At 35.4% G+C, this 25,587-nt stretch overlaps 2 protein-coding genes across 4 annotated transcripts in view; both read right to left on the bottom strand.

Moving 5' to 3' along the window:
• plpp2a (phospholipid phosphatase 2a) overlaps window positions 1-4,698 on the bottom strand; it is a gene marked incomplete in the record, with an annotated part of 21,117 nt that extends 16,419 nt beyond the window's left edge. Inside the window, 2 exon segments of the mRNA XM_024278455.2 lie at window positions 4,211-4,302; window positions 4,397-4,698. Coding sequence (XP_024134223.1) covers window positions 4,211-4,295 — 85 coding nt within the window.
• Window positions 4,699-7,044: 2,346 nt separating this feature from the next.
• Window positions 7,045-25,325, bottom strand: LOC112142567 (interleukin-31 receptor subunit alpha). 3 transcript variants are annotated; one of them, XM_024266033.2, is made up of 15 exons: window positions 24,587-25,325; window positions 23,943-24,048; window positions 23,348-23,510; window positions 21,616-21,797; window positions 20,072-20,235; window positions 19,673-19,838; window positions 16,917-16,999; window positions 16,488-16,704; window positions 15,253-15,438; window positions 15,087-15,185; window positions 10,631-10,777; window positions 10,339-10,470; window positions 10,160-10,256; window positions 9,989-10,070; window positions 7,045-8,554 (listed from the first exon to the last, which is right to left on the bottom strand). In XM_024266033.2, the coding sequence occupies exons 2-15, from the start codon at window positions 23,998-24,000 to the stop codon at window positions 7,877-7,879; spliced, it is 2,454 nt and encodes an 817-aa protein (XP_024121801.1). In that variant the 5' UTR covers window positions 24,001-24,048; window positions 24,587-25,325; the 3' UTR covers window positions 7,045-7,876. The 3 variants fall into 3 exon arrangements, with proteins under 3 accessions (XP_024121801.1, XP_024121812.1, XP_024121793.1); XM_024266044.2 differs by lacking the exon at window positions 24,587-25,325 and having other exon boundaries at window positions 19,673-19,835; window positions 23,943-24,573; XM_024266025.2 differs by lacking the exon at window positions 24,587-25,325 and having other exon boundaries at window positions 23,943-24,573.
• Window positions 25,326-25,587: the final 262 nt, after the last annotated feature.

The following is a 25,587-nucleotide window of genomic DNA, read 5'->3' on the forward strand; positions in this document are numbered from 1 at the left end:
ATAAAGAAGAAAAGAAGAAGATTTAAGGGACAACTGTAGGAATATATACACGAATTGCACATAGGAAAAAGGTAACATAATAATAACAACATTGTTACACTTCCATGCCTGATTGGTGATCTACTTTGTTTCTAGATCCCCTTTAAAGTTGAAAATGGCACTTTAAAAACTTGCTTCTAAGTGTAACTATCTAAAGTGTTTAGATATTTACACTATAAGACATAAGAACTATATGTTTAAAAGTGTTTCTGTGGATTAAAGAAGTCTAATTATATGCCAATTTCCCCCCCAAATGTATTTTTTTAAGTGACATACAGAAAGTTTTCCCAAACTGACATTTTACCATGCAGAGGTGGATGCAGTTTAATTTTCATAAAAAGAGAAAAATAGACTTTGTGCTGGGTGTGACAGGACACATTCATGGAAAAAAGTGCAACAATGAAGAAGAAAAGATCAGTTGAAGCTAAAAGTAAATTCAGTAAATTGGCATTTTGTTTAATTATTTCTTAATGCTAATTGTCGTTTTTTTTCTTGGAAAATTGGATCTGAAAAAGACATCAAGCATCAAATGTCTGAAAATGCTCTGCTGGCTACTCTTGGTTATGAATATCTGTGAGAAATGAAAGGGACCAAATGCTGGAACTTTGCATGGTTTATCAACGTTAGCTAAGCAAAGTAGATGATTGGAAACAGGTCTTTAGTGCACAGTTAAGTTATGCTCTAAATGTCACAAAAATGCAAGAGTAAAGTGATTCTCAACACAATACTGTTGTCAATGTTGTCACAAGAAGTTTGAAAGAATTTTTTAATCTTAAAAAGGAAAAAAAAACATGGAACATTTGTTTAGAATCTTTGTAATGTAGTGAAAGTAAATCTATTCTGTTTCAGAGTTTTGCTTCAATTAATCAACGAGTTTTAGAAATAAAGATGACTTCTGAATGAAGTAATAGTGTTTCATTTATATTTCAAAATGTAAGCACTTGTATCTTTTTGTTGAAAGAAAATCTCCCCCTAATCATGAGATAAAAAAAATACCTCGGCTGTTGCAGCCTGAAGAACTTTTGGCAAAAGTGAGATGATCCTCAGAAAAGAAAGTCATAACCTAATGTCAGAGTTTTGCTTATATATTTATATGAACAAATGAGATATGACTAAACACTGTTGTATGTTCATTCTTTGATACATTAGGAAATAAGGGGGAACTTTTCAAAACAAAGTTCACTAAACACCTTTAAAATGCAGGAGTCCAGTTTTCTTGAAGAAAACATAATTCTTCTTCTTTCTAGGACATATAGTTTCAGTTTCTATAAATTAGCAGGAATTCATTAATAATTCACCTTTGAGTTGTGGGCGTGGCCATCGGCCCTGCCTCACCTGGACATGTTCTATGCATAATAAATAATTATTTTAAATATTGAAATATTCCTGCAGTTTCAAAAAAACAGTTAGAGCCAAATAAATAATTTAGGTTTAATTTGAACCGTTTTATTTAGGATTTAATTTGGACATTGGGTGGGTGGGTGTTACTGCAGATAGATTTGGCAATTTCAACTATTTTCAAGCATTCTTCTATACCAGCTTTTGTAGATTTTGTCGCAAGACATGTAAATGTCATCAGAAATGACATGTTTTAGTTTTTTCTTAGTCCAAAATTCAGAGAAATTTTATTTTTATAATAAGCCTCAATTAGTACATTTTTTGACGTAATATGTGAAGGTATATTTATGCTTTGAAGTACTCTCTATATGTTTGATCAAATATACTTTTTGAAACTTTTCAAAAGTATTTTTAGGCTTTTATCTCATTATTTTTTCCAGTTGTTTTTTTCTTTTTAGTGATCCAAAAAATGATGGTGACCCTAATACCATGACACGATCCGAACCGTGAGTTTTGCGATCCATTACACCGATATCATTAATACAAAAAGAAAGCCAAAACTAGAAATGAGGGAGTCCAAAAAAAAAAAGAAACCTAACTGCAGAGTTTTTGCAGCTTAATGTGAAAACTGAAGAAAAGGTGAAAGGTGATTTGACCCTTTAAAAAACAGGAATTTGTTACATATCTCCCACTGAGAAAGATAAATAGTACTTTTTGTGTTATCTGGTATTCCCAAAGTTTGACAATTTTATATTTGTTAGATAAACTCTTAAAGGTTTAGAAAAAAAGACAAACTGATTTATTTTCTTTTTGAAAATAATATTTATGTCAATGAATTGAGCAATTCTTAACAATTTTTTTCACAAGCATGTCTGCACACTTTTGTGTGATCTTTATTTAAACCCAGCTAAAGCTCGACTCTGTGTTTAAGTTGAGCTGCTGTGTAGGTTAAACCTAAAGTTGGTGGCAAAACCGGGACAGGATGTAGGTCGCTGAGCAGGGAAAAACACCAGAGGAATAAATCAGAGTGCTTTCCTTACAGCTTAAACACTCAGCACATTCCTGCCATATCACACCCAATCACACACGCCTCTAGAGACTTACAGCTTTTGTAATCATGGATTTGCAACGTGACATGGCCTACTTTTACATGCAGATCATTGACTCCGAAAAAAAATTTAGTCTAGACAAATTCAAATCAGTTTGGGTCACCGAAAGATCACTCAATAATTTACTCATACATGCCTAAAACAAGCTCTATATTTAAATTCCACTTGTTTTAAGATCTAAAATTGTTTTTTCTCATTTAATAATGTGCAAGTAAAAGAAAATACAAAAAATCTTTAACATACTGTAACTTTTCAACCGTTAACAGCATCCGCTTTTCTCCTTCAGGATCTGCTGGAATTACGTTGATTGCGTTAACAAACAAAAAATTAAAGTAAGTCAAAGAACAAAAGAACTGGAGCCCCAGTGTTAAAGGGTTAAACTATACATTTTTTAAAAAGTTCCGTTTATGATAACTGTTGTTATTATAATTAAAATACTTGAAATCACACTGGTTGGCAGGCAACTTCTCTATCCAAAAATGGAATTTACTCATGCATTAAAAAACCTTTTTGAGAAGTTGACACTTGGAACAAAGCTTCAGTTTGCATGTCAAACTGACCCAAAACAACGTGACATAACAGAGTTGATGCTTAACTCTGACATGATCACTAAGTCTAAAAAAATGTGAAACATTTGAGTAGACGCATGACTCCTTATCAGCTTCGACAGAGGCCAATTGACGTTTTCATTGAATCTTCTTAACTCAATAAGTAACAGCTTCTCTGTCTCGCGTACTTAAAGTAGAATATGATTTTTTTTTTAAATCAATTAAGTTTGGTCTTAAAGTAGTTTCACTGCTAATGCAACAGGTCCAGTAAGACACACGCACACAAATGCAATAGCTTTGATGGTTTTGCAACTCAAACTATACAACAAATATCTGCAGAATGTTATAGTTTGACGTAATTGAAAACGTGTAAATCCTTAGGGCAATAACGCATGTCAACATTGTTAATCTAAACAAAAAATAGAGGGGAAAGTCGAACAAGAACTGTTGAAAGAAACCCTGTTCACGACTTTTTTTTCTAACTAGAAGTGCAGAGCATGTTGCAACAAGAAGACATGATTCACACATGATTCCAGCCCTCCTTCAGCATGCTTTAAATCTCTGAGTACACCTCAGTGCCTCAACATAACATAGAGCTAATCCAGTCTCCAGAACAGCATTTTCACAGTCATACCAGTGCTGCTCTTCCAAAATTACTTTAAGCTAAAAAAAAGCCCAAAAGCTTAGAAATAACACAGATAATTTACATTATAATGTATTTTTAACTTCATTTTCATCATGAGAATTACAATCAATTCTCCAACTAGTTTATTTCCTTAAATATTAATCATAAACTGGAGATCTAACTCATAAATTGCAACTAGATTTTGACAACTACAGGAGGCTGCACTTTCATTTCACCCCAGGTTATTGCACCAAAACACACCCACACGTAGTACTAAGTGTACAAAATATAATGCCTTGTCCTAGAAAACTGTGTTTTCGAAACACGTTTTTAAAAATCCAAATTATTGAAAACTAATAATAACTTCACAGATTAGGTAAACATTCGAGGCTACCTTATTTCTGTATTCCCTTCAAGTGCTCAATTGGATAAAAAGATCAAACATTCTACAAGTGATTCTATTTGCAATTTTAGTTTTTGGCATTTTGCATTATTGCAGGAAAACAATGACACGACAAAACGGAGAATGGAGAACATGGGCAGTCACTCACCAACAAAGACACAAAGAATATCCACCACGACGATCAGCTTCCTTTTGGTTTCTGGCATGTTGTTCTCGCGCCGCGTTACATCCATAAATAAACTGTTTTAAAATGTTTTTTTTTTTTTTTTTAAGGAAACAGGGTTGAGGTGAAGAAAGCCAGAGAAGACTTTGGACCGCTCTGGAAAACTTTTACCTGCTCGCTCTTCCGGATACAACCTGCCCGCCTCACTCCCAATGTTGTCTTCAGTCGTTTCAGGTGAGATCAAGTGGGCGCGAGCGAGGCAAATCTCTGACGTAGTGCAGTGGGCGCGGCTGTCAGCGCGAGGCTGTAAGCGCGCGGGACTTACCACGAATCACAAAACCTTTTGGAAAATGACACTTTTTTCTTTGATTTCACTAAACGTGAATACTAACAAGTTACAATTATTATTTTGTTTGTTTCATTTTATTTTACTCCTCATAGTAGTTTACCACACCACATGAAGTATTTTTGCTTGGATATCTTTATTGTAGTTCCTGCTACCAGTCAATCCCCATAGACCTATAATATTGTCCTTTTGCCAAAAATCACTTTCAACAAAAACTTTTTTTTCCACACTATTTACATAAATTTTCATTTCAGTGTTTGAAAATACCACATTCCATTTTTTTTACTGTGTAAAAATGTTAAAGTGAAATTGATACATAAATTAACATTTCTCTCACCATTTGATTATTTGAAGTATTTATTTGGATGACTAATTTTTAATTCTACTTGAAGTTAACAACAATTTTACTCACTTCTGAATTTCACATTTAAAGATATGAGCATCTGTTTGTTTTTATTATATGACTCACCAAAGATTCTGTTTCATAAAGGAGGTGCGAACAGGGATCTGACCTGTCAACATTAAAGATTTACAATGACTGGCACTCCTTTATCAAAGACGAATACCAAAGTCTACTCAAGTTAAATATTCCTGCTTTATTTTGTCCGTTTTTTTTAATCAGATATTACAAATGGAGAGAAAATGACAGAACCAAGTCAAAGCTTAATAGTCTTTTTTTTTTTTTGCTTGTCTTCAAAAATAAAAATAAAGACCTAGTCTTTAAATTTTTTAACTAAATTTCATCATTCTACTTTGATGGTATTTTTTAGAAGCTATTTTTTTCACCCCAAAAGCATATCTTCCTGACACAGATTCTGATTCGTCTAAAACCATAATAGTGAAATTTGAGCTGTTTTCACACATAACGTCTTATTATAGGCTCCACACATACAGATGAGAAAAAAAGGAAAAAAAAATCACCCACACAAAAGTAAAAGTGGTTACCTCACTATCAGTTAAGGTACAAACTTTCGTTCTCACGGATGCTTTTCTTTTACTTTTAAGTTAGTAACATGGTTTTTCAAATCTGCTGTGTTTAAGAGTTTTAAATTGAATTTTGTGCTTGCATTTCTCCTAAAAGGCTCATTCAGAGGACATGTTCTGGCCTGCTGTTCTGTTTAGGTTTTTCTGATGATTGTGGGGGATCTGCAGGAGAAGAACAGGAAGAACTAAATCCCCCTCAAAACAATTCTAATATGGGGGAAGACATGAGGAACAATTGAAACAGTGAGTTTAAATTCACTTATGAACAGAAACAGATGGTTCTAGGCTGAGTTTACTTGTAGCACAGAGCGAGGAGCATGACAGAAAAGAGCAAAAAAACTAAACCTGTAGTTCTCGCGCTATGAGCTACAACAGAGACTTTGCTATATCAAAGCAAAATTATGTTTTAAAAGTTGTTAATAGGTTCATCAAGCTCCTACCATTCAGAAAAACAACTTGATTCTAATTTTGAGGCTAAATGTTGCAGTTCCACAAAAGACCACTAGAGGCAGGTTGCAGAAAAGAGCAATTTCACAATTTATTCCAATATAAAAAAGTCTAACCCTTAGGTTAAAGCGAGCACTTTCCCTGAGTTTGTCTTTCATTCCCTAATTTATTTCCAATATATATATATATTCCTGTGTTTTCTCCTTTCAAAATGATTCTACATTAGATGGAGTCCTGGATATAACGGTAACCTTCATTCCAAATTGGTGACATTTGGCATAAAGGGGTCAAAAAACATAATGAAATACAAAGAATATACATTTACAAGTAAGGAAAACAGTCAAACACATTCTACACACATGTATTAGATTTTTTTTAATTGTAAAATAAGCAAATAATTCAAAATAAACTGTTTTACAGTCACATAAACTACTTAAAATAAAACCCCAAACAACCAAAAATAAATGGTAGTTTCAACATAGTTAATCAATCAATGTAACCATTACCTTTGTCAGAATATAAAAGGAAATTCACCCCCAAAACATAAAAAATATCAGCTGACAATACAACAATGCAACAACATAACCCTGAACAAAAACTTTAACATATCAGAAACAAAAAACACAAACAGGAAGATTGGCTACACCTGAGACATTTGTCAGTTTTTCACTTTCTTCTCTTGTGAGGTAGCAATAAAAAACTCTTTTTTTTAGCATCGATATGACAGAACATTTCAGTGATTAGTAGCTCTCTGTTTTACTGAATAAATTCAGGTTCTGTCTTGTTCAGATATGGGCACTGGCTGACTAAAGCCTGACTTTCCCAGACAAATCTGGCCGCAAACACTGACATTTGTACACACAGGAAATGAATTGGAGCTCTGAAGCAAAATCCAGAAATGTTGCAAAATACACCAACTGAACAGTTTAATAAAGTATTCATTTAATCCCTAATAGCAGACAGGATTTGGATTGTAGTTGAACTGGATTATAATCCCTTAGTTTCAACATTTAAAGTTTATTAGTAGGCTTTTTTTCTTTTCTTTTTATATGGCAGATTGCTCACACAAAGAGGAAAAACATTACGGATGAACCAACTCTTGATTTGGAAAAAATAACTGTACCATCCACATTTACCACATGATTTAACCAACAGCAAAAGTCACACCTTCCCCATAAAAAAATACATTATTGAAACAGTTTATAGCATAACTGGACTGGATCTTATCAAACAAACAGACTGTTTGGATATTTCCTGAGGTTTCTTTAAAAATATCACATTCAAGTGACTGATATGTAAGGAATACGTTTTAGTTTCACAGGTTAAGTTTTGAGGTTATTTATGTCCAACCAGGACAATTTGTGGAAAAATTGCAGGTCTTTAAAAGATAAAGTTCTCCTAATCGAAAGCTCAAATGTGATTTTTGTTGTACATACATCTCAAAAATATCTCTTAGGTTCATGGATCAATTTTGGAAGCTGTTCATGGGTCACTTTAGCCATCTAAACCATAATTCTGCCACTGAAACGTACAAAAAGCAAAATTTTTTCTATCATATTTGAACTTAGTAATAAGCACTTTTGATTCTTTAAAGTTTTCATTGACTTTAAAATTGTTAACAAGTCTTTATAGTGTGAACCCATTTTTTAATAGGATATAAAACCATTTCCTTTTCTCATAAGTTGTCGTTTAATTCTTATGTCTTTTGGCTGTTCCCTTTAGAAGTCATTACAGCGAATCATCCTGCTTATTTAGCTTTTTATGAAGAACTACTTCAAATTTGAAGCTTTAAATGCAGCTGAACATTTACTTTAAAGTACTAGTTCCCAAAAAGGACCTTAAATCTTTGACAATGTGGAGATCAGATGGTGATTTTAAGCCTCAAAGGGGATGTAAGGATCACACTGCACAGGACAGAAAGTTAAATCCTCAAAAACAAGGGGGAGATGAGGTGTAGATAGAGGCATTAAACCGTCAGGGGTGGATGAGAGGCTCATGTTGGCCTGGAGGGGAGGAATCATCAGATTGTATCCACTGACTTCTGTGGAGGAATACGGAAGGACAGACAGGCTGTACTTCTTGCAGAAGTCCGAAAAAGACATTGAGGGTTGGCGCTGTTCCACAAAAAGTCTAAAGTTTTTGTCTTGGTTTGACAGAGAAGAATTGAAGTTGGATGCTTCATTGGCGCCATCTGATGGTAGTTTGAAGTAATCAACAGAAACTGTGAGAGGTTTGTAGGGAGAGAAGCTAGAATGCCAAATGGATGTGGAGAACGGATGGCTGGGTTGAGAGATGTTGATGCTGGAATAAATGCAGGGGAAGAAGGAGGGGACCGGGTCAGAACCAGTCTGAGACGCGGTTGACTTCCTGGAAAACTCCTCAGAATTTCTTAAAAGAGAGAATGAGGAGTTTTGGTTGTAAAGGTAAGTCTGGAGATTACAAATGTTTTGATAGTCGGGATTCTTCTCAACATTCTCCTGTATGTCAAGCAAAATCACATCAGATATTATGAGGTTTTCGGGCTTCTCTTGCACCATGAGAGGCTTCGTATCCTAAAAAAAAAAAGGAGAAAATGTATAATTTTAAAAGAAATTGAAAAACAGACAGTGCTCACAATTGTAAAGTTTAAACATTCAATTTTTCCAAATGTAATCATGTTGTAGTTTATAACTTTTTACAACTTTTTGTTAATTTAAAATCAAAAGTGTAACTTTCCACTCTGATCATCTTTAGATGTATTATAAGTGTTCTCAGTGGTCTTTTAATTATTATTATTAACATTTTTGCTAAAAAAAAGTTTTTTTTAAGACATTCAGTGTGGCAATAACATATTTAATCAGCCAGCTATTGTGCAAGTTCTCCCCCATTAAAAAGATGATTGAAGCCTGTAATTTTCATCATAAGTAGTCCTCAACTATGAGAGACAAAATGAGAAAAATATCCATAAAAATCACATTGTCCAATTTTTAAAAGAATTTCTTTGTAAATGATGGTGAAAAATAAGTATTTGGTCAAAAACAAAAGCTCATCGCAATATTTTGTTATGTACCCTTTGCTGGCAATGAGAGGAGTCAAACATTTTCACAATCTGTTGCTGGTTTTTTGGCCCATTCCTCCATACAGATCTCCTCTAGAGCAGTGATGTTTTGGGGCTGTTGCTGCGTAGACTTTCAATTCCCTCCAAAGATTTTCTATGAGATCTGGAGACTGGCTAGGCCACTTCAGGATGGCTGACTAAATACTTTTTTGCCCTACTCTGTAGTTTCTGTAGAACAATAGAAGTTCAGTAGAAATTCACCTTTGAGTTGTGGGTGAGACCGTTGGCACGGGGCAACCCCGCCCCCTCTCCCTGTCACTCATAACTGATGTCTATTTACAACCTCTCCTACTAGCCTACAGCCCCTCACACCTCAAACATAACATCACCAGAGCAACAAAAATAGTGAGCAATTGGTGGTCTGTAAAGGAATCATTGTCTATCTCTTTATTAGAAAAAAGATAACTGGGTAATAATTTTTTTTTTTTTTTCATTTCAATCCAGAACATGTTTTTCTACACATGCAACCAATTTGCACTCACCTTCTTGACTTATTTTCATTTTTGTTTCCTATAAAAACTGGATGCTTCCATGACATTTACTGTATTTGTACACATTTTAGAAATTTATTTTTATTTGTAAGCACAAGATGATTGCATCAAGGACCCAGGAGCATTTTAGATTGCTTTTTATTATTAATAATTAGGTAAGTTTTATGGATGAGCTGATTCTTGGCAGATCATGTGGGCTCTTTTTGTGAAAGAGCAGCTCATCTATAAACATTTCTTCAAGATGGAACCATAATTTTAAAGGGAAAAGCAAAGTCAAAGTAAAATATTTCTACTGATTTGCAGAACCTACTTTAAAGACTGAAAATACATTGAATTTATCGAAAAATATTAGACATGGAAACGGACAGACACTGGAGGAAAAGAATGACTTGCGTTACCTCTAGATTCGTTTTAGGAGCGTAGCTGGAGAGGCTGCTTTTAGATGGATCAGGGATGTGTTTGAGCAGCTTCTGTTTTATTCTAAAAACAAAACATATCAAGATAAAATGAATAAACTCCTTAAATAATACAGTTGTCTCAAAATGCTATAAAAACTGCAGAGGGCTTACATGTATTTTGGTACCAAGCCTGCTATCAGAATCAGCCCCAGTGAAATCAACAGCAGTGGAATAAGCATCTTCATCACAATTCTGAACTCTCTAGAGTCTAAGCACACAAGTAAATTAAATTAAGACATAGAAATGATACGTTTTTAAATTTTAGTTTAGACTAAGAGTGTTTTCTTTACCGATGTAAACATTCACTTTGTTCCCAGCTGGTCCGAGACCGGCTGCAGTGTTCGCCTGCATAAAGATGATGTAATTACCAGGCAGCAAATTCTCCAAACGATAGTGTTGAACGTGGTGAGGAATCACAACACCTGTTTAAACACAGAATAATTAAAGACGAGGCAAGAACAAGCCAATACAACTTTACATTTGAAGCCAAAATGACAGTTGCAAGATTTCAAAAACTAAATCCATGTGAATTTTTTCCAACATGTCACAAGATTGTATTTTTCCTGCAGGTGTGTCACTCACTCTTTGCTGGTTCTTTTTTGGTTGAGTAGAGAATTATGTAGTTTGTGAGGAAACCATGAAGCTCCTCCACAGGAACCGGAGTCCAACTGAGTTCTACCGAGCTGCCAGAAATGTGCTGCACTTTCACACTGGGACCAGCTGAGGGCGCTGTGGGCACATAGACTTGCTTTTAAGTTTCAATTAGAGGAAATTTGGCAAAAGCTGTTTTGGATCATCTACTTTAATTGGGTGGAGTATTTTGAGAGGTGAAAGAGGTATATCTGCTGACATGTAAAACTAGGGATCTCCTTGCTGACAGGTGGAGAGGTCAATCCCATCCCTACAACAGACCTCATTGGAAAGACAACTTATATTTGAAAGCCCACTGCAGCTTTAGTTCAATCGATTCATAAGAGAAACATATTTGATCTTCATCTATGTTCAGAAAAGTCTTCAAGACTGCAAACCCCCAAAAGATGAAGAAAAAGATGCAATTTTATAAATAAAAACAAAAGTATTTCAAATGTACTTTTCCTCTTCATGTCAACATTTTTTTTGTAAACACAAGAATTAAAAAAATGCAAATATACAAGTAAAGCAAACAATGTGTTTGAAAAGGAGTGGGTAGAAGAAAAGTCTTGTGTGGTCCCACCCCTTTTTACGACGCTTTATGTTACGTATTATTTATTTACAGTTTTTTTTCTCAAATACACTTTAAATTACCTTCTGTTTGACACTTATGTACAATGACATTTGCTCATATGTTTATAAGGATCATTTCAGGCCTTGTAAAGATTCAGCAGTGACATCTTGTTTGTTTTTTTTTAAATAAATACGTTGTACGAGTACATTGTTTTTTTGAAATTCAGCTGTTGTCTTTAACCATATCCTCCATCTCTGTCTTTGAACATTTGTTGTGTGTTTAATGGAAGTAAGTTGTTTCTGATCTTAAACATAATGAGGGCTGTTTTAAGTCTAACTAGTTCCCATAGTTTTAATAAACCAGACTTTAAAAACAGTGGGTTCGTATGTGTCCCATAATCCACACCAATACACGAATACACACACGAATAGCATTTTCTTGTAAGAGATTGTTAATTTGTTTTATATTTCCCCAAACTTCAACACTGTACTGCAAATATGGTAAAATTATTGATGAGTAAATTAGTAGGCGCGCTTTATAAGTGAGTGTCTGACGTGTTTTCCCAACACTGCTATGCCTTTGCTATTTGCTATTGCCTGTGGCAATGTTGGTTCTGACTTGCTTTGTTTGTCACTTCCAGCCTATTTTGTGGCCCATGATGACTCTGAGGAACTCGATTTCAGTTACTCTTTCTATCTCATGTTTGTCTTTGGCAACTTTAATTTCTAAATCTGCAGGAATATAAAAATTTCCAAAAATCATGTATTTTGTTTAGTTGACATTGAGTGAGAGTTTATTTATATCCAACCATTGTTTTAGTTTCCTTAATTCGGTATTTACAATTTTTACAACATGCTTGAGATTTTTCCCTGTGCACACTATACTTGTGTCATTAGCATATAAGATGTATTTAAATTTGCTAGATACAATATGAATGTCATTTATATATAATATAAAAAGCTTTGGACCTAATATTGATCCTTGAGGAACTCCGCAAGATAAATTTAGTAGGGATGATAGTTGTACGCTGCCTGTTTTTAATGTAACTGTTAAACCACTTTAACGCCAGTCCTCGTATTCCATATCACTCCAACTTTTTAACTAAAATGTTATGATCGATGGTGTCAAAAGCCTTTTTTAAATCGATGAACACTCCAACTGTGAACTCCTTATTGTCTGTGCCATTCATAATTTCTTCAGCTAATTGTGTGATTGCCATGGAAGTTGATCTATTTTTCTGAAACCGTATTGATCATCGGACATTAGCTTATGATTTTCAACAAAATTTTCCAGTCTTCCAGTCTACTTTTTCAAGTGTTTTTGAAAATTGGCAGAGTAAGGACACTGGTCTGTAATTTGTGAGTTGATGTCTGTCCCCTGATTTGTATAATGGAAATTTCTTTACTTATTTTAATTTTCTCTGGAAATGTGCCTGTTTGTTTGAAAGGATTAACTGCAGATGTAGGTTAGCAGGTCAACAATGGCATCAATTACCCTTTTCACTACTGTCATATTAATTCTGTTACAGTCTGTAGATGTTTTGTTTTTGAACCATTTGACGATTTCTAGAATTTCTTTTGCTTCCAAATAGATCGAGTTTGGATTTCTCTTTATGTGGTGTTCAGCTGTTTCCTTTTCAGATTCATTTGCGTAGTTTATTTAACTATGCTCCTATTTTTACAAAATATTCATTAAACTCCGTTGTCATGCCCTGAATTTTGTTGCATATTTCATTTTCACTTACTAAAGAGTCTGGAAAATTTGCTTTCTCTTTGTGTTTTCTAACTACACTGTTCAATATTTCCCAGAATCCTTTAGAATTCTTTTGTAATTTTTTTGTATAATAGTCTTTTTTGCATATTCTTATAATACTGGTTAGCTTGTTTTTATATTTTTTATATTGCTGTTCCGCTTTTATGGTTCTGTCTTTTAAAAATTGTTTGTATAAACTGTTTTTTTAACTTTAAACAGTCCATTTGTCATTTTTGTTATATTGGTTCTTACAACAGGATTTTGCAATCAGGCAGTTTTTGTCCTGTAGTGAGGTAAAATCCTACATAATGCATCGTAAGCTGCATCATTACATTCGTACAGGGTTTTCCAAGTTTTTGCTTGTAGTTCTGATTTAAATGCATTTATTGAATCCTCTGTTAGTGTTCTTTTGTGAACTACCTGCTGTTTTCTTCTTTTATTTCCCTACAATGCATTCATAGTTTGCAAATACTGGAAGGTGGTCACTGATGTCACTCATCAGTAATCCACTTCCTATTCTGTTTTTAAAGCAGTTTGTGAATATGTTATCAATCAAGGCTGCACTATTTGTTGTTCTTCTACTTAGTTGATTAATAAAGTTATGTAAGATTAGACTGTACATTTTATGAGTGAAATAATCCGTCATGCAGTGTTTCTTTGGGTTTAACAGATCTATATTAAAATCCCCACATAGAAATATTACTTTTTTTGAAATTTTAGCCAACATGTTTTCAATAGTGTTGGTGATACACGCAGCTGACAATGACGTCACTCCATGTTAATGTCTTCATGTTAATCACTATTGATATATATTCCATGACATCATCTATACAGCCAGACATCGTCTCCACAACTCTGCAATTAAGACTGTTGTGTATTTAGAAGGCCACCCCCTGTCTTGCTAATTTTCCCTGTTCACAAAAGGAAAATTATAGTTCTTAAGTTGGAATTGTAAGCCCTTTTCTGGTGCTTTCATGTTTCTAATATTGCGATAATTTTGAAAGGTTTGTTAAAATATTCTTCAATAGCTTGGAGGTTTGCATATAAGCTTCTGCTGTTAAAATGTATAATTGAGAGTTTGTGGTTATGATCTGTATTTCTGTTGTATTCTTCTTCTGTATAATAACTGCTGTGGTTTTCCACAAAATTGAAAAAGTTGATATGGATCAATGTCGATATCCATAGTTGGGTGTTGGGTTAAACAGTTTCACACATTTTAAAATAAAATTTAAATGTACTGATGAAGTAATTCCCTTTCTGAAAAGTTTGTTTCACATATTACTAAAGCAAAATACCAGTAAATGATGGTTTCAATGAGAACTTTTTTACCTGCATATTCAATCCCCTTTTTCTTTCAAAATGACTGATGAAGAAAAATAGTTTTAATAATAATCATTTTTGCTTTTGAATGTCAAATGATGTCAGACAGTTGTAGATGGGTGTTCACTTATAAATCTTTTGATACAGAAAATAACTCGGTTTCTTAGTGACTCAGTGGAAACAAGATCCCACATGCCTACAGTAGTTCCTGAACAGTAGTGCAAGAGTTTTGCTGAATGTTTACACTCAATAAAATCTTAAAAAAAAAAAACAGAAATACGCTTTGCTTTAATCAATTAATGAATCTTGACATCATTAGTCATAGGGCAAAACCTGTAGCAAGAACATCTTGTAACTGTTCTTCTAGCACAAAAAAATGATTACAATAAGCTTTTGAATGTAATGTAATTGCTGTTGTTTTAAAGAAACATTTAAATCAAAAACAGCAGAAAATTCATTCAAAGCATGCTGTGCCCAAGTATGTTTGACTTCAAAATAATGTTATTTTTTGTTTTGTGACCAACCACATCCCTGCTCTGAGAATATTCAGTAAACATCACCTTACTTCACCACACACTGTCACTTAAACGTACCGAATTAATTATATATGTTATATTCCTCAAACTTATTGCATTAGAGAGCTATGTTTAAATACATTTTATGAGTTTTATGGTTTGTTTGATAAGATTTATCTAATTTACTGGTCTTCAAACTGGTAAAATTTCAAATGTTGGTGCTAAGTTTGCAATGCAGATCACTTACTTCCTTCTCTTGTGTAAACGTACTGCATTCTGTTTTTCCCGACTTGCTCTTCATAAAGAATTTTGACAGAAACAGCGTAACGCTCCATTGGTTTCAACCCTGAAATGACATGATTCATAAATGAATGACTATTTAATGTTACGTTTGAGCAGTAGCTCATGCTTACCTGTGATGACCTGCTTTGTAACAGAACTATTCAGCTTCTTCCAGAAGATGCTCCCTGTTTCCTCTCTGACAGCAAACCACTCCACGACAAAACCGCTCACTCTTTGCTTAAGAGGAGGCACCCAGTGAACTTCTAAGCTGTTTTTAGTCAGGGACTTTACAGAGATCTGGTTTGGGGGTGGAAGTTCTGAGGAAAGAAAGACAACAGACTGTCAGCTTTGGGGTTCTCACTGTTCTCTGTAAAAAAACAGTTGGGGTGGAGCCGCTGTAGCCACACTTTGATTGGCAGAAGAAAGCACCAATATAGCGCTAGGCTAGCATTTCCATTTTCTTCTTTGCAGCGGTATTCTTCTAAGCCCCCCGAAATCTTTTTTTAAGCAACATTAAATTCCTGTTAAACACAGTGTACAAAAAGTAAAGCAGTTAAAAGACGAGTATATAAATCTGAATATGAAGACTATTTTATCAATATCTCTCCACTTGGAGGGATAAATGTAGGGATAGGGAGAAGCTGTAGTGGTCAGTAAGCAATTCAGATTCCCTGCTCCACTCTATTTCAATGCATTCACTTGCAGGCATATAGTTCTACATGCATCTCCGTTTTCCTCATCCAAACTGTACAGCAGGATTGCTCCGATATAGCTCGCCATTTCTGTTGTACCGCTAATCTTAGCTTGCCGTTGTGAGGGGCTGTAAGCTAGTGAGAGAGAGTGTAAACAAAGGGATGATGGGAAATAGAACTTAGAGGGGAACTACTGCCACTCTACAGAAACTGTTCTAGAAGATGACACATTGATTTTAGCTAAAACCATTCCAAGCATAATAAAAAAAAAAAACATTGGAAACGCTTTTAGAATAGTTTAAAAGATGATTGTGTTGGGACTTGAAGCCCAGTAGACTTCTAGGAAGACTACATTCCTGACTATTTTCCTCTTAAAGGACTTACCTTGCCTCTTTTTTTCTACAGTCACTAGAATGTGTGTCTTCAGCTGGTGCTTTGTTCAACTCCTTTGAGTTTTAATTAAAATGTTAAACCTCACACTTTTGAATTTGAGTCTTTCTGGGTTGTCCATGCTTCATTTGCACTACACAAACGTGATGTAAATGATGAAAACAAAGACAATGGCTAACTAACAACCTCTCACCTGATGACACAGAAAATATGCATAAAGATTTACAAGTCATAATACATGCTTTTTCTCTGTCACTGCATGCACAACTGTGCACGGACAATACTTGTTTCGGAGGAGTTGAAGAGCCAGATTCGGGCTTCTGGTGACGTCCCTGCAGAGTTGGTGGCTGTCAGAGAGCAGGAGCAACGTCCAACAGGAAGATACAAGCTGCAGGACGTATTGGGAGGTTTTAGGTCTACGCAGCTCCCATAATCACTCAAATCCTGCACACTCTCTGTCTGACAAGTCACATTGTAGAAAAGAACAAAGGTAGGCAGGGGCTAAAAATGAAAAGAAAAAGAAGTCAAAATGAGCTGCAGTGGATAAAATAGATTTTTAATAAGTCTGCTTAAAAAACAAGTTATTTTTTCTTAGCTTTGCCAAATAAAACCAAAAATTGGATAAGAAAAACATTTAGGAGATCAGGAGATTCTTAGTAAAGGTTGAAATACAAAGTTCACAAATCTCTGTTTTAGATGTTCAAGATACACACCTCCCAGAGTAGATCAACCAGTCTCAGTCCATTCCCATCAGTGTCCTTTACTTGCCTCCAGAAAACTGGTTCTGTGGAAGGAGCTGGGAGACGACAGAAAGAGGAACAAAGACAACAAACAAATCTAAACACGTTGGGAACAAAATGACAAGTACTGCCAGGGGGCAAAATCCTATTTTGGGGTTAAAGTCTCATAAGTAGTCTCACATCTGTTTCTGTGAAAGTTTACATTCAACCCATCCCCTAAGGAGAGTGACAGTCGTACCTGTATCTGGGAACCATGTAGTGGTTTAACCCTCCACTTCACCTATTGATGCTAACGGGAAGATGAGAAGCCTCTGGCCTCATTTTTATAACATTTGGCACTAGGGTTGGGTTGATAAAACTGATTAATCGATCTGAATCAATCTAAACTTAATAGATCGATAATCGGTCCATAAAAGTAGAGATCGATCTAACTCATAATGCTAAAGGCGGTTACCTTGCTGCTAACGTATAATGGGATTTTCCATAGAATGGCTTATGCTAAAACTTGGTCGACCTAAACAGACATTGCAGACTAAATGAACATCTTTATATGCTCACAGGCATTCATTTTCCAAACTATTTTAAGGATTTTTTTTTAAAGTAACCATTTGTGGTCTAATGCACCATTTTTTGCTCATACTTTCTTCTTCTTCTGGAATAAGGTGGAATGCTATAGCGTGATCGCCACCTAGTGGCCAAACTGAAATGCCCCCGAGGAGAGGGAGAAAAATTGTTGGAGCTTCTTTGTTTGAGAATCCATGTAACACTGTATGGTATTAACAATACATTATGTGAATCAGATTAAAGTAAAACCTTAGTAACATATATAGATTACTAATGTATCTCTAAGCAAATGTTTAAACCATTTAAACTCAAAATTTAATTGAATCTAATTGAGGGAAGAATTGAAAAAAAATTTGAATAAAATCAATCCAGGCTCTGGTGTATCGAATCGAATCGATTCTTGGCAACACCCATAAATGTTTGGTCCAACCCCAACCGTGGGTTTGAACCCACAATCTCTCAATCTAAGATGAAGACGCCATCAATCAGCTACTGAGCTGATAAGGCAAAGTCTCTTGTTAATTTCTGACCATGGTGCCACCACAACAAGTGTGTCCCGCTCAGACAAAATCAGTGGCCTAGTGCAGAATACATCCAGAAACTGGAAGGTTGTAAGTTCAAATCCAGGTCAATTTACACAAAAAAATTAAAAAAAAAAATGGACCAATTGCCTCCTTTTTTTACATTCAGCATTAGAGGGTTGAATTAAGGGGTTAAACCACCAAATGGTTCCGGAGAGTCGCTGCAGCTCACCGCTTACCCAGGGAATTGGTCAGTTGCAAAGATCAAATTGTGCAAGTGACTTATCTTAATAACCATAGAAGGTGTGAAACGTTGTGGGTGATGGATCTCCTCTAATAACTCTTCTCTTTAAGGGCAAATGAGATGGCAGTTTTTCCTGAATCTCTGGTCAATGATTAAATTTGGCAACACTTTTCGATTTGTGCCTTTTATGCCTTATCATTCTCTTCCTCTAAAATAGATAGATAGATAGACCTTTATTGTCATTATCACAAGGACAATGAAATTGCAGCAACTCTAATTGATCCTTATCATTATTTTAAAAAGGCCAGAGACTGATCAACAGAAAAACTAGAATCTGCTATGATTCAGCGCAGTAGGCTGCAGACAAAACCTCCACCAACATAAACTCATTTCAAAAAAGCGGAATGAAAGACAAAGAATCATCTTTGTGTTCCTAATATAAAATCAAGCAACAATTTCCTGTTGGGCAAGCATTTGACTGAGATGAAAGCCATGTCTGTGTCAGCGTTAGCACATTGCATTTCTGTTGTACTGTGAATTTGCTATTAAAATAAGATGATAAATAACACTCTGGAAACTAACAGTCTAGGACACAGATGGAGAATGGGGATTATTGTAGAAAAGTCGATTGCAAAACTTCCTTCACCCATTTAGCTCACAGATTTGTTCCTGTAGTTCTGTCTTCTGCATACATCATTCAGAAAAACACGATTGAGGACCCTCACCGATCATGATTTGAGTTATTTCAAAAGTATTCCTAGTGGCTTTTTAATTATGATTCTGTAATTTTTAGCCAAAATAGGACATAGTTTCTGCAGAGTGCCAGTAGTTCATTAGGAATTGGCCTCTGAGTTGTGGGATGGACTGAGCAACCCCATCCCCTGTTCCCTTCCCCCACTGCTGAGAACTTTGAGAGCAGTTTTTTTTTAACAACATTTTTTGTCTGTTACTGATTAACAGCGATTTGAATAACTAAATTATCAGAAATACAATTTTAAGATTATTTTTTGCATTGAATTTCCTCAATAATTAGAAAAATGCCACAAGAAATTGCAAAAAAAACCCCACAATTTTCATCAAACTGGGTCTTTAAAGTGTTATAATTAAGTTCCAATCCTTGTTTTGGAAAACCAATATATGGTGCTGAATTTGAATGTATTAAAAAGATCACAGTGCCAAACATTTATATTTTTAAAAGCATCCTTTTAATATTAATTTGCTTCATAAGAATCTGTAAAAGGTGGGATCTATAAAAGGCTTGTCGTCATGTGATTACGAGGCGATACATTTTTACTCAAGGCCAAACAGGTTTGCATTTCCTCTCTTGTAATTACATCAATTTTTCGGAGCTCACACTAGTTTAAATAACTAGTAGCGTTTGCTTCTCCGTCTCTGCTCACCATCATGTGCTGTCCTCCCCTGAAGTGGATTGCTCCAGGAGCTCCACGGACTTTCCGGGCCCAAATATCTGTGTCGGAGCCTGATGATGTATGAGGTGTCAGGTCTAAAGAGGCAAACTTGGCTCTGCAATCCTGTTATATTCACATCTCTGACCTGAACGGTCTGCTGTGTAGAAGAAAGGATTAAGAGAATTATTCTTGAAGAAAAAAAAGTGCCTCTATTTTAAATCTTTAATCGTGAAACCTGAAAAACTAGAATGTTTTTTGCGAATCATTTAATTGGGTGGAAAAGGCTTGCAAACATCTCCTCTAGTTCTAAATCACGGTTAAACATTATAAAAATGTCATGGTACGCTGTTATGTTTTTCTTTTATGTTTAAATGTTTAAATGTGACTCACCTCTTCCTGTGTGCTGAGTTCTAATTGGGAATTCAGATGCCCTCTTTCAATTTCACTCTTGGACAAAGGAAATTGACTCAAGCTGTATTCCCAGCCTATTGTCAGGCATTCCGGTGATTCCAGGATTGGTTGTATACTTGTTAACAATACCGCAGGCAAACGTACTGAGTGACAAAAGAGTGACAAACGAGTGAGACAACATTTCCGACAATGTTAGGATAATTAATAACTTTGAGTGAGGTGACAGGACGAGCTGTCAAACCAATTGTTATTTTTGAAGATGCTGACATTAGAAGCCTGATTTCATCTGTTTCGTCACCTGTAAACATGCCGTCCTAAAGCAGTTGAATTTTATGCTGAAAGGGTGTGGTAAAGAAAAACCAAGCATGGTCATTGTTGATGGAAATCTTATTGTAGAGAGAAATATAAGATAAAGTTCTGGACAATCAAATAAGTGCCTGCTTTTTGCATTAGAGTATTGCACTTTTAGCTTGTTTAGGACTGGTTAAATAATAGTCACATTAAACACAACTTCCTGTTTCCTGTAACTATTTAGATTGTTAAAACTTTAAACCAGCAAACTCCAAAACTCAAAGAGTCAATCTGGTTAAGCCACAAAGTCTTACTTCAACAGAAATAAGACACTGATTTGTGTTTATGCTTTTGCTATTATGAGAAAATCAAATTAACTATTGTTTGAAAAATTTTGGAAAAAAGTTTTGACAGACATTCACATGACTCCCTTTCAAAATAAGACATCTTTTCCCACACAGGACCATCTCACTGCAGCAAATGTAGTGGTAGATAGCATCATATTAGCAGTGATAAAAGAAAAATAACAGCTACTGTGCATCTTCCAATGGTCTCAAATAAAAGCCAGTCTTTAATAAACTGTCAGTCTCTAATAAACGCTGGTTTCTAAAGTTGCATTTCCACCGAATCCGATTCGCACAGCAAATTTACATGGCCTGCACCTCATTGTCCGAGCAGCGAATTCGCTGCTCAAATCAAACTGCTGCCAGACCGCCGTGCCCGTCGTTCAATTTGCACCGCGGGACTTCAGATCGCCTTTATTCGCGTCTGTGCCATTGGCTTAACATTGAAACTAGCTACTATTGGAAGATAAACAGCATACAGAGATTTGTTTGTGTTGGTCTGAAACTTTACTAACAAAAATCCATCACCTTTAAATATTTGGGTGTCATATTACTGACCTCAGACTATTTTGCTGTGGTACACGGAGCTCAAAAATCTTCAAAGCGGAGTTGGAGTATAATGGGTACTGTAGCAAGAAGCTTCTCTGGGAGGATACGTATAAATAAAGTTTAACACATCCGGCTGTTTTGTTTTACTCGATTTGTTTAATATGATATTTTTCCTTAACCTGAGAGCCACAAAGGAGGGGTCAAAGAGCCACACATGGCTCCAGGGATTAGAGGATTTTTATGTTATCACAAACAGTGGCTTTAATTTAACTTAATCTTTTTTTATTTTATTGCTGATTGACGCAGTGGCTGAGATTCTGACATCTTCAACGGCCTCACCTTCTTTTCTACCGGGCTGGCACCGAGGTTCTGATGAAATGTTTTGGCCTTCGATGTGGGCTATGACACGGATGCAGTAGTGGATTCTCACAAATAAGTAGGCAATTCTGATGGTGCAGCTGGTGTTGGAGGTGGTGCAGGTGAAGGTGGTGAGAGGGTTGTCTGTAGCCGGCAGGGATCCACTGATCCCCAGAAAGACACAAAGAAATTCTGTATGACGGACTAAAAAACCCAAGAAACATACATGCTGAGTCAAATATTGAAGATTATTGTTTGAGATGTTTGTGTACGGGGACACGTGCCAGACAAATAACCAAACCCACAACAACAGATTTTCAACTAATCTACTTTAGAGATATTCTTCTCCTTCATAGAGGGCCTTGTGATATTTGTACAAGAAAAACAGGAAACAGAAAGTGGCAAACGTGCACAATTTAAGATTATAAGTGATAGCAAAGCCTAATGTTAGCATTTAAATGCTTTTAGATGCTAAAACAATTTGAACTGACAGAAGTGTGAGAATAGAAATATGAGTAATGGAATTGAAATACCTCAATTGACTCAATTTTAAAAGAAATGGACATCATGCAGTGGTAATCTACAAGATGTACTAGAGGAAATGCATGAAAAGGGCTTTGCTTATCAACAGCAGACGGCGTGTGGCATGTCGAATATCAAGGGTACATCAGAGATGAAATTAACAAGTTGGTTTTTGTCTCTGTAGCCACAAAGTACAGAAGTTTTCTTCTCAGCAGATTTTCTGAGATAATTATTGCTGCTTTCATAACATTTGTTTTTCCTAAATAGACATTTGTCCTTTTTATGATGAAAAATGTACTCAAGTTTTCAGAATAAAGCATGTCATGAAAATAGAAGGTTTCGTAAAAAGTTAAAATTTCACCCTTAGGTAAGATTTGTCAACAAAATAGAAACTGTAATTACTAGTTACTTTGGCAAAAAACCAACCGGTTTGAAGTCCCTTTACTGATTTATGATTGGTATTAACTGTAAACAGAATACAAAACAAACATAAAAAAACAGTTTTCTGTTTTAAGAAACTGGGACTTAAACATAATAAAACAGTCATAAAAAAGCTGAATATCACGAACAAATTTATCATTTAAAATATAATTACAATTTATTTAAATTGATTTCAAAAGGTCATAAAGTTTTTTTAATTGAATTGACAAAATAGTAAACAAAAATTTACATCTAAAAACCTTCAAACCTTCATGAAAGAATAGAAAACATGCTTTTATTTTGTAGTTGCTTGTAACATTTAAAGTTTCTTAGCATGTATGCAGGTAATCTGCAGAAAACTACAAGCAAACCTGGCAGTAGGTTCTGTCACATAACCTCCTGGGATTCATTTCTCCCTTACTCTATCTAATCTTCAGTCTTTTTCTCTGTTGTGATATCCAATACACTGCTTTAAAAGTATAAACTAGACAGCTTAGTAAGAAGGAATGGAAATCTGCCAATGAGGGCATAAAAGCTTTTTTCTTCCCAAAGTTTTAAATAAAAGAGTGTAAAAATGGTTTTTCAGACAAAAAACACCTACTGTAATCTTAAAATCAAAAGTTTAGAACTCTCTTACATGAATGCTAGATAATGTTGTTATATTATATAAATGCTTTTTATGGTATCAATTCAGCATCTATCAGAAATGTGAACTATCTGCTTCTAAATGACTGATTGGTCAGCTTTCTCCTGGAAAACAACAGAACCTCACCTGCTTGTCCTCTGGACTTTTAGAGTGTAGGTCTTTGCAGGCACGTCTCCGGGGTCCCAGAAGCAAGTGACGTTGCTTCGCTGCAGGAAAACACAGCGGATCAGGCGTGGGGGTTGGGGGGGTGAGGTCTTGGACGCAGGAAGGATGAGAGCTGAAGCCTGAACTGAAGGGGCAAAGAAGATAACTGTTTTGGTGTCTTGCAGCAATCATTAAATGAGTCAAGTATAGACGATGAATAAAAAAATAGTTTCAATACGCAGGGAGATATCTTTAAAGGGAAACTATCTATTGAACTCCTGTACATATTGTCCAGATTTAGTCAGTTAAATATTTGTAAATGGCAGTTTACCTTAGGGTTCTAGCCTGCCTAAACTCAGGCATGACAGCACAAGACAAGCGCAGCAAAAAAGCTCCCACAGATTGGCTGGGTTTGCCACAGGGTGAATTGCAACACAAGCTTAAATGTCTCAATGTTACTAAGTCATGTTTTGAGCTATTTAGATTTCATTTTTAGCATGTGGACATTTTTCTCCATGGATTCAAGGGGGAAAAGGTTAAAAACGTATTTAAAAAGAAGGTATTATGGGGATTTTACCAAGAGAGAAGCTGAGCAGGAGCATCAGCACCATGACAGGACCTCCCTCCATGATCATTCACTGTCCTCAGCAAACTGATTCTAATAATCCTGCACAGAAACTGCCCTGAAAAAGAAAAAAAACAGTTCTTATGATGATGCAATGATGCCTAAAAGACATTACTTTGAGTCTTCAGGCTAATTCTTGCAGTCTTGGCTCTGCAACGCACCTCATCTTCCAGTAAAAAATAAGGAATTTCACAACTTTAATTCAGCCAAATGCATAGGAGGTTAGGAACTGCTTCTTCAGCTCACTTTTTAAAACCTTTACCTTGTGTTTGCTTATTCCATCAGCCACTTTTCATATAACACTGTATTTCAAATGGATGTGAAGGCTTTTTTTAATAGCCTTATAGCCTCAGGAACACAGTTTATAAACGATTTAATTTAAAAAACTGCATCACTTTGTTTGGTGCACAAAGACTGGACCCTGAAGTAACAGTAAAACATGATGAATCACGTTTTTATGCTGCACTTGAGGGAAGGATGTCTTTGTAATGCCTTCACTGCACATGTGGGGGCAGTATTACAGTCCAGGGTTGCTGTTGTACACGTGAAAAACAACAAGCCTGGAGGGCCGGCTTCACCCATGTTTTCCAACTAACCTGCCATTGTAGCTTCTTATTAGAAAAGCACACCTGTTCCAGGTAATCAGCAACAGGTAGAGCTGAAAAAAACACAAGATGACTACCCTCGAGGCCTAGAGAGTGGTTGGTCAGTCGCATCTTCACTCAGAAACATTATTAATAGAATTAATACCGATGCACGGAGTAAGTATTATTCATATTTCATGCCTCATAGGATGTCAGTGTTACACGTAAATGCCATTTTGTCTGTGATTATTGCTAATTGCTGGAGTCTCCCCGTGGGCGAGTGTGGATTTCTGTAAGTGGCAAAGCGATGTCTGAAAGCAGGCTGAGAGCCAGGAGTCAAACTGATACATGATGGCAGGTAGAACTTCAAAGTGACGTTTCAAAAGAACCACAACATCAAATCATTCCTCACAGGTTTGCACAACACAGGCACAAACAAACTATCGATATGCTCAAAGCTACTAAAGCTCTAAAGAGAAGATCAAAAAACGTTTTTTTTTATTGATTCGGAAATGTAACACTGTTATTAGGGAACAAATCAAATATGTGTATAAAAAATCACAGAAAATGTTGTTTTAAGAACTGGTGACAACTTTGTTACTTTAAAAAAGCAATAAATTTCAAATAAGAAAAACATACATTATAGAAATCAACAAAATTTTGACAGTAATTGTTTTATTTGAGCAAATATTAAAGACAAAGTTATCTGGTAAATGCTAGAAAATTGCATGAAAAACCTTTTCTCAATGAAATCATTGATCCCACTAGTAATAAGTCAAATAAACTTTCATATAGAATAGTAAGCTCGAATACACAGGTGATCACTAAAATGATTAATCTTCTTTAGAAAAGTTGCCCTATCGCCTGAAGGTGTTACACCACAGCAAAGTTTTTTTTTCTTTTTTGACAGCCATACAATGCAGATAATAGCTATAATTTGGATTTTAAAACTGCAGAAGATATGATTTCTGGTAAACAATGAGATTTATTTCACAGTGAAATAGAAATTGACA

Source organism: Oryzias melastigma, linkage group LG22, assembly GCF_002922805.2.
Source record: "Oryzias melastigma strain HK-1 linkage group LG22, ASM292280v2, whole genome shotgun sequence".
In the NCBI taxonomy this organism is placed as follows: domain Eukaryota; kingdom Metazoa; phylum Chordata; class Actinopteri; order Beloniformes; family Adrianichthyidae; genus Oryzias; species Oryzias melastigma.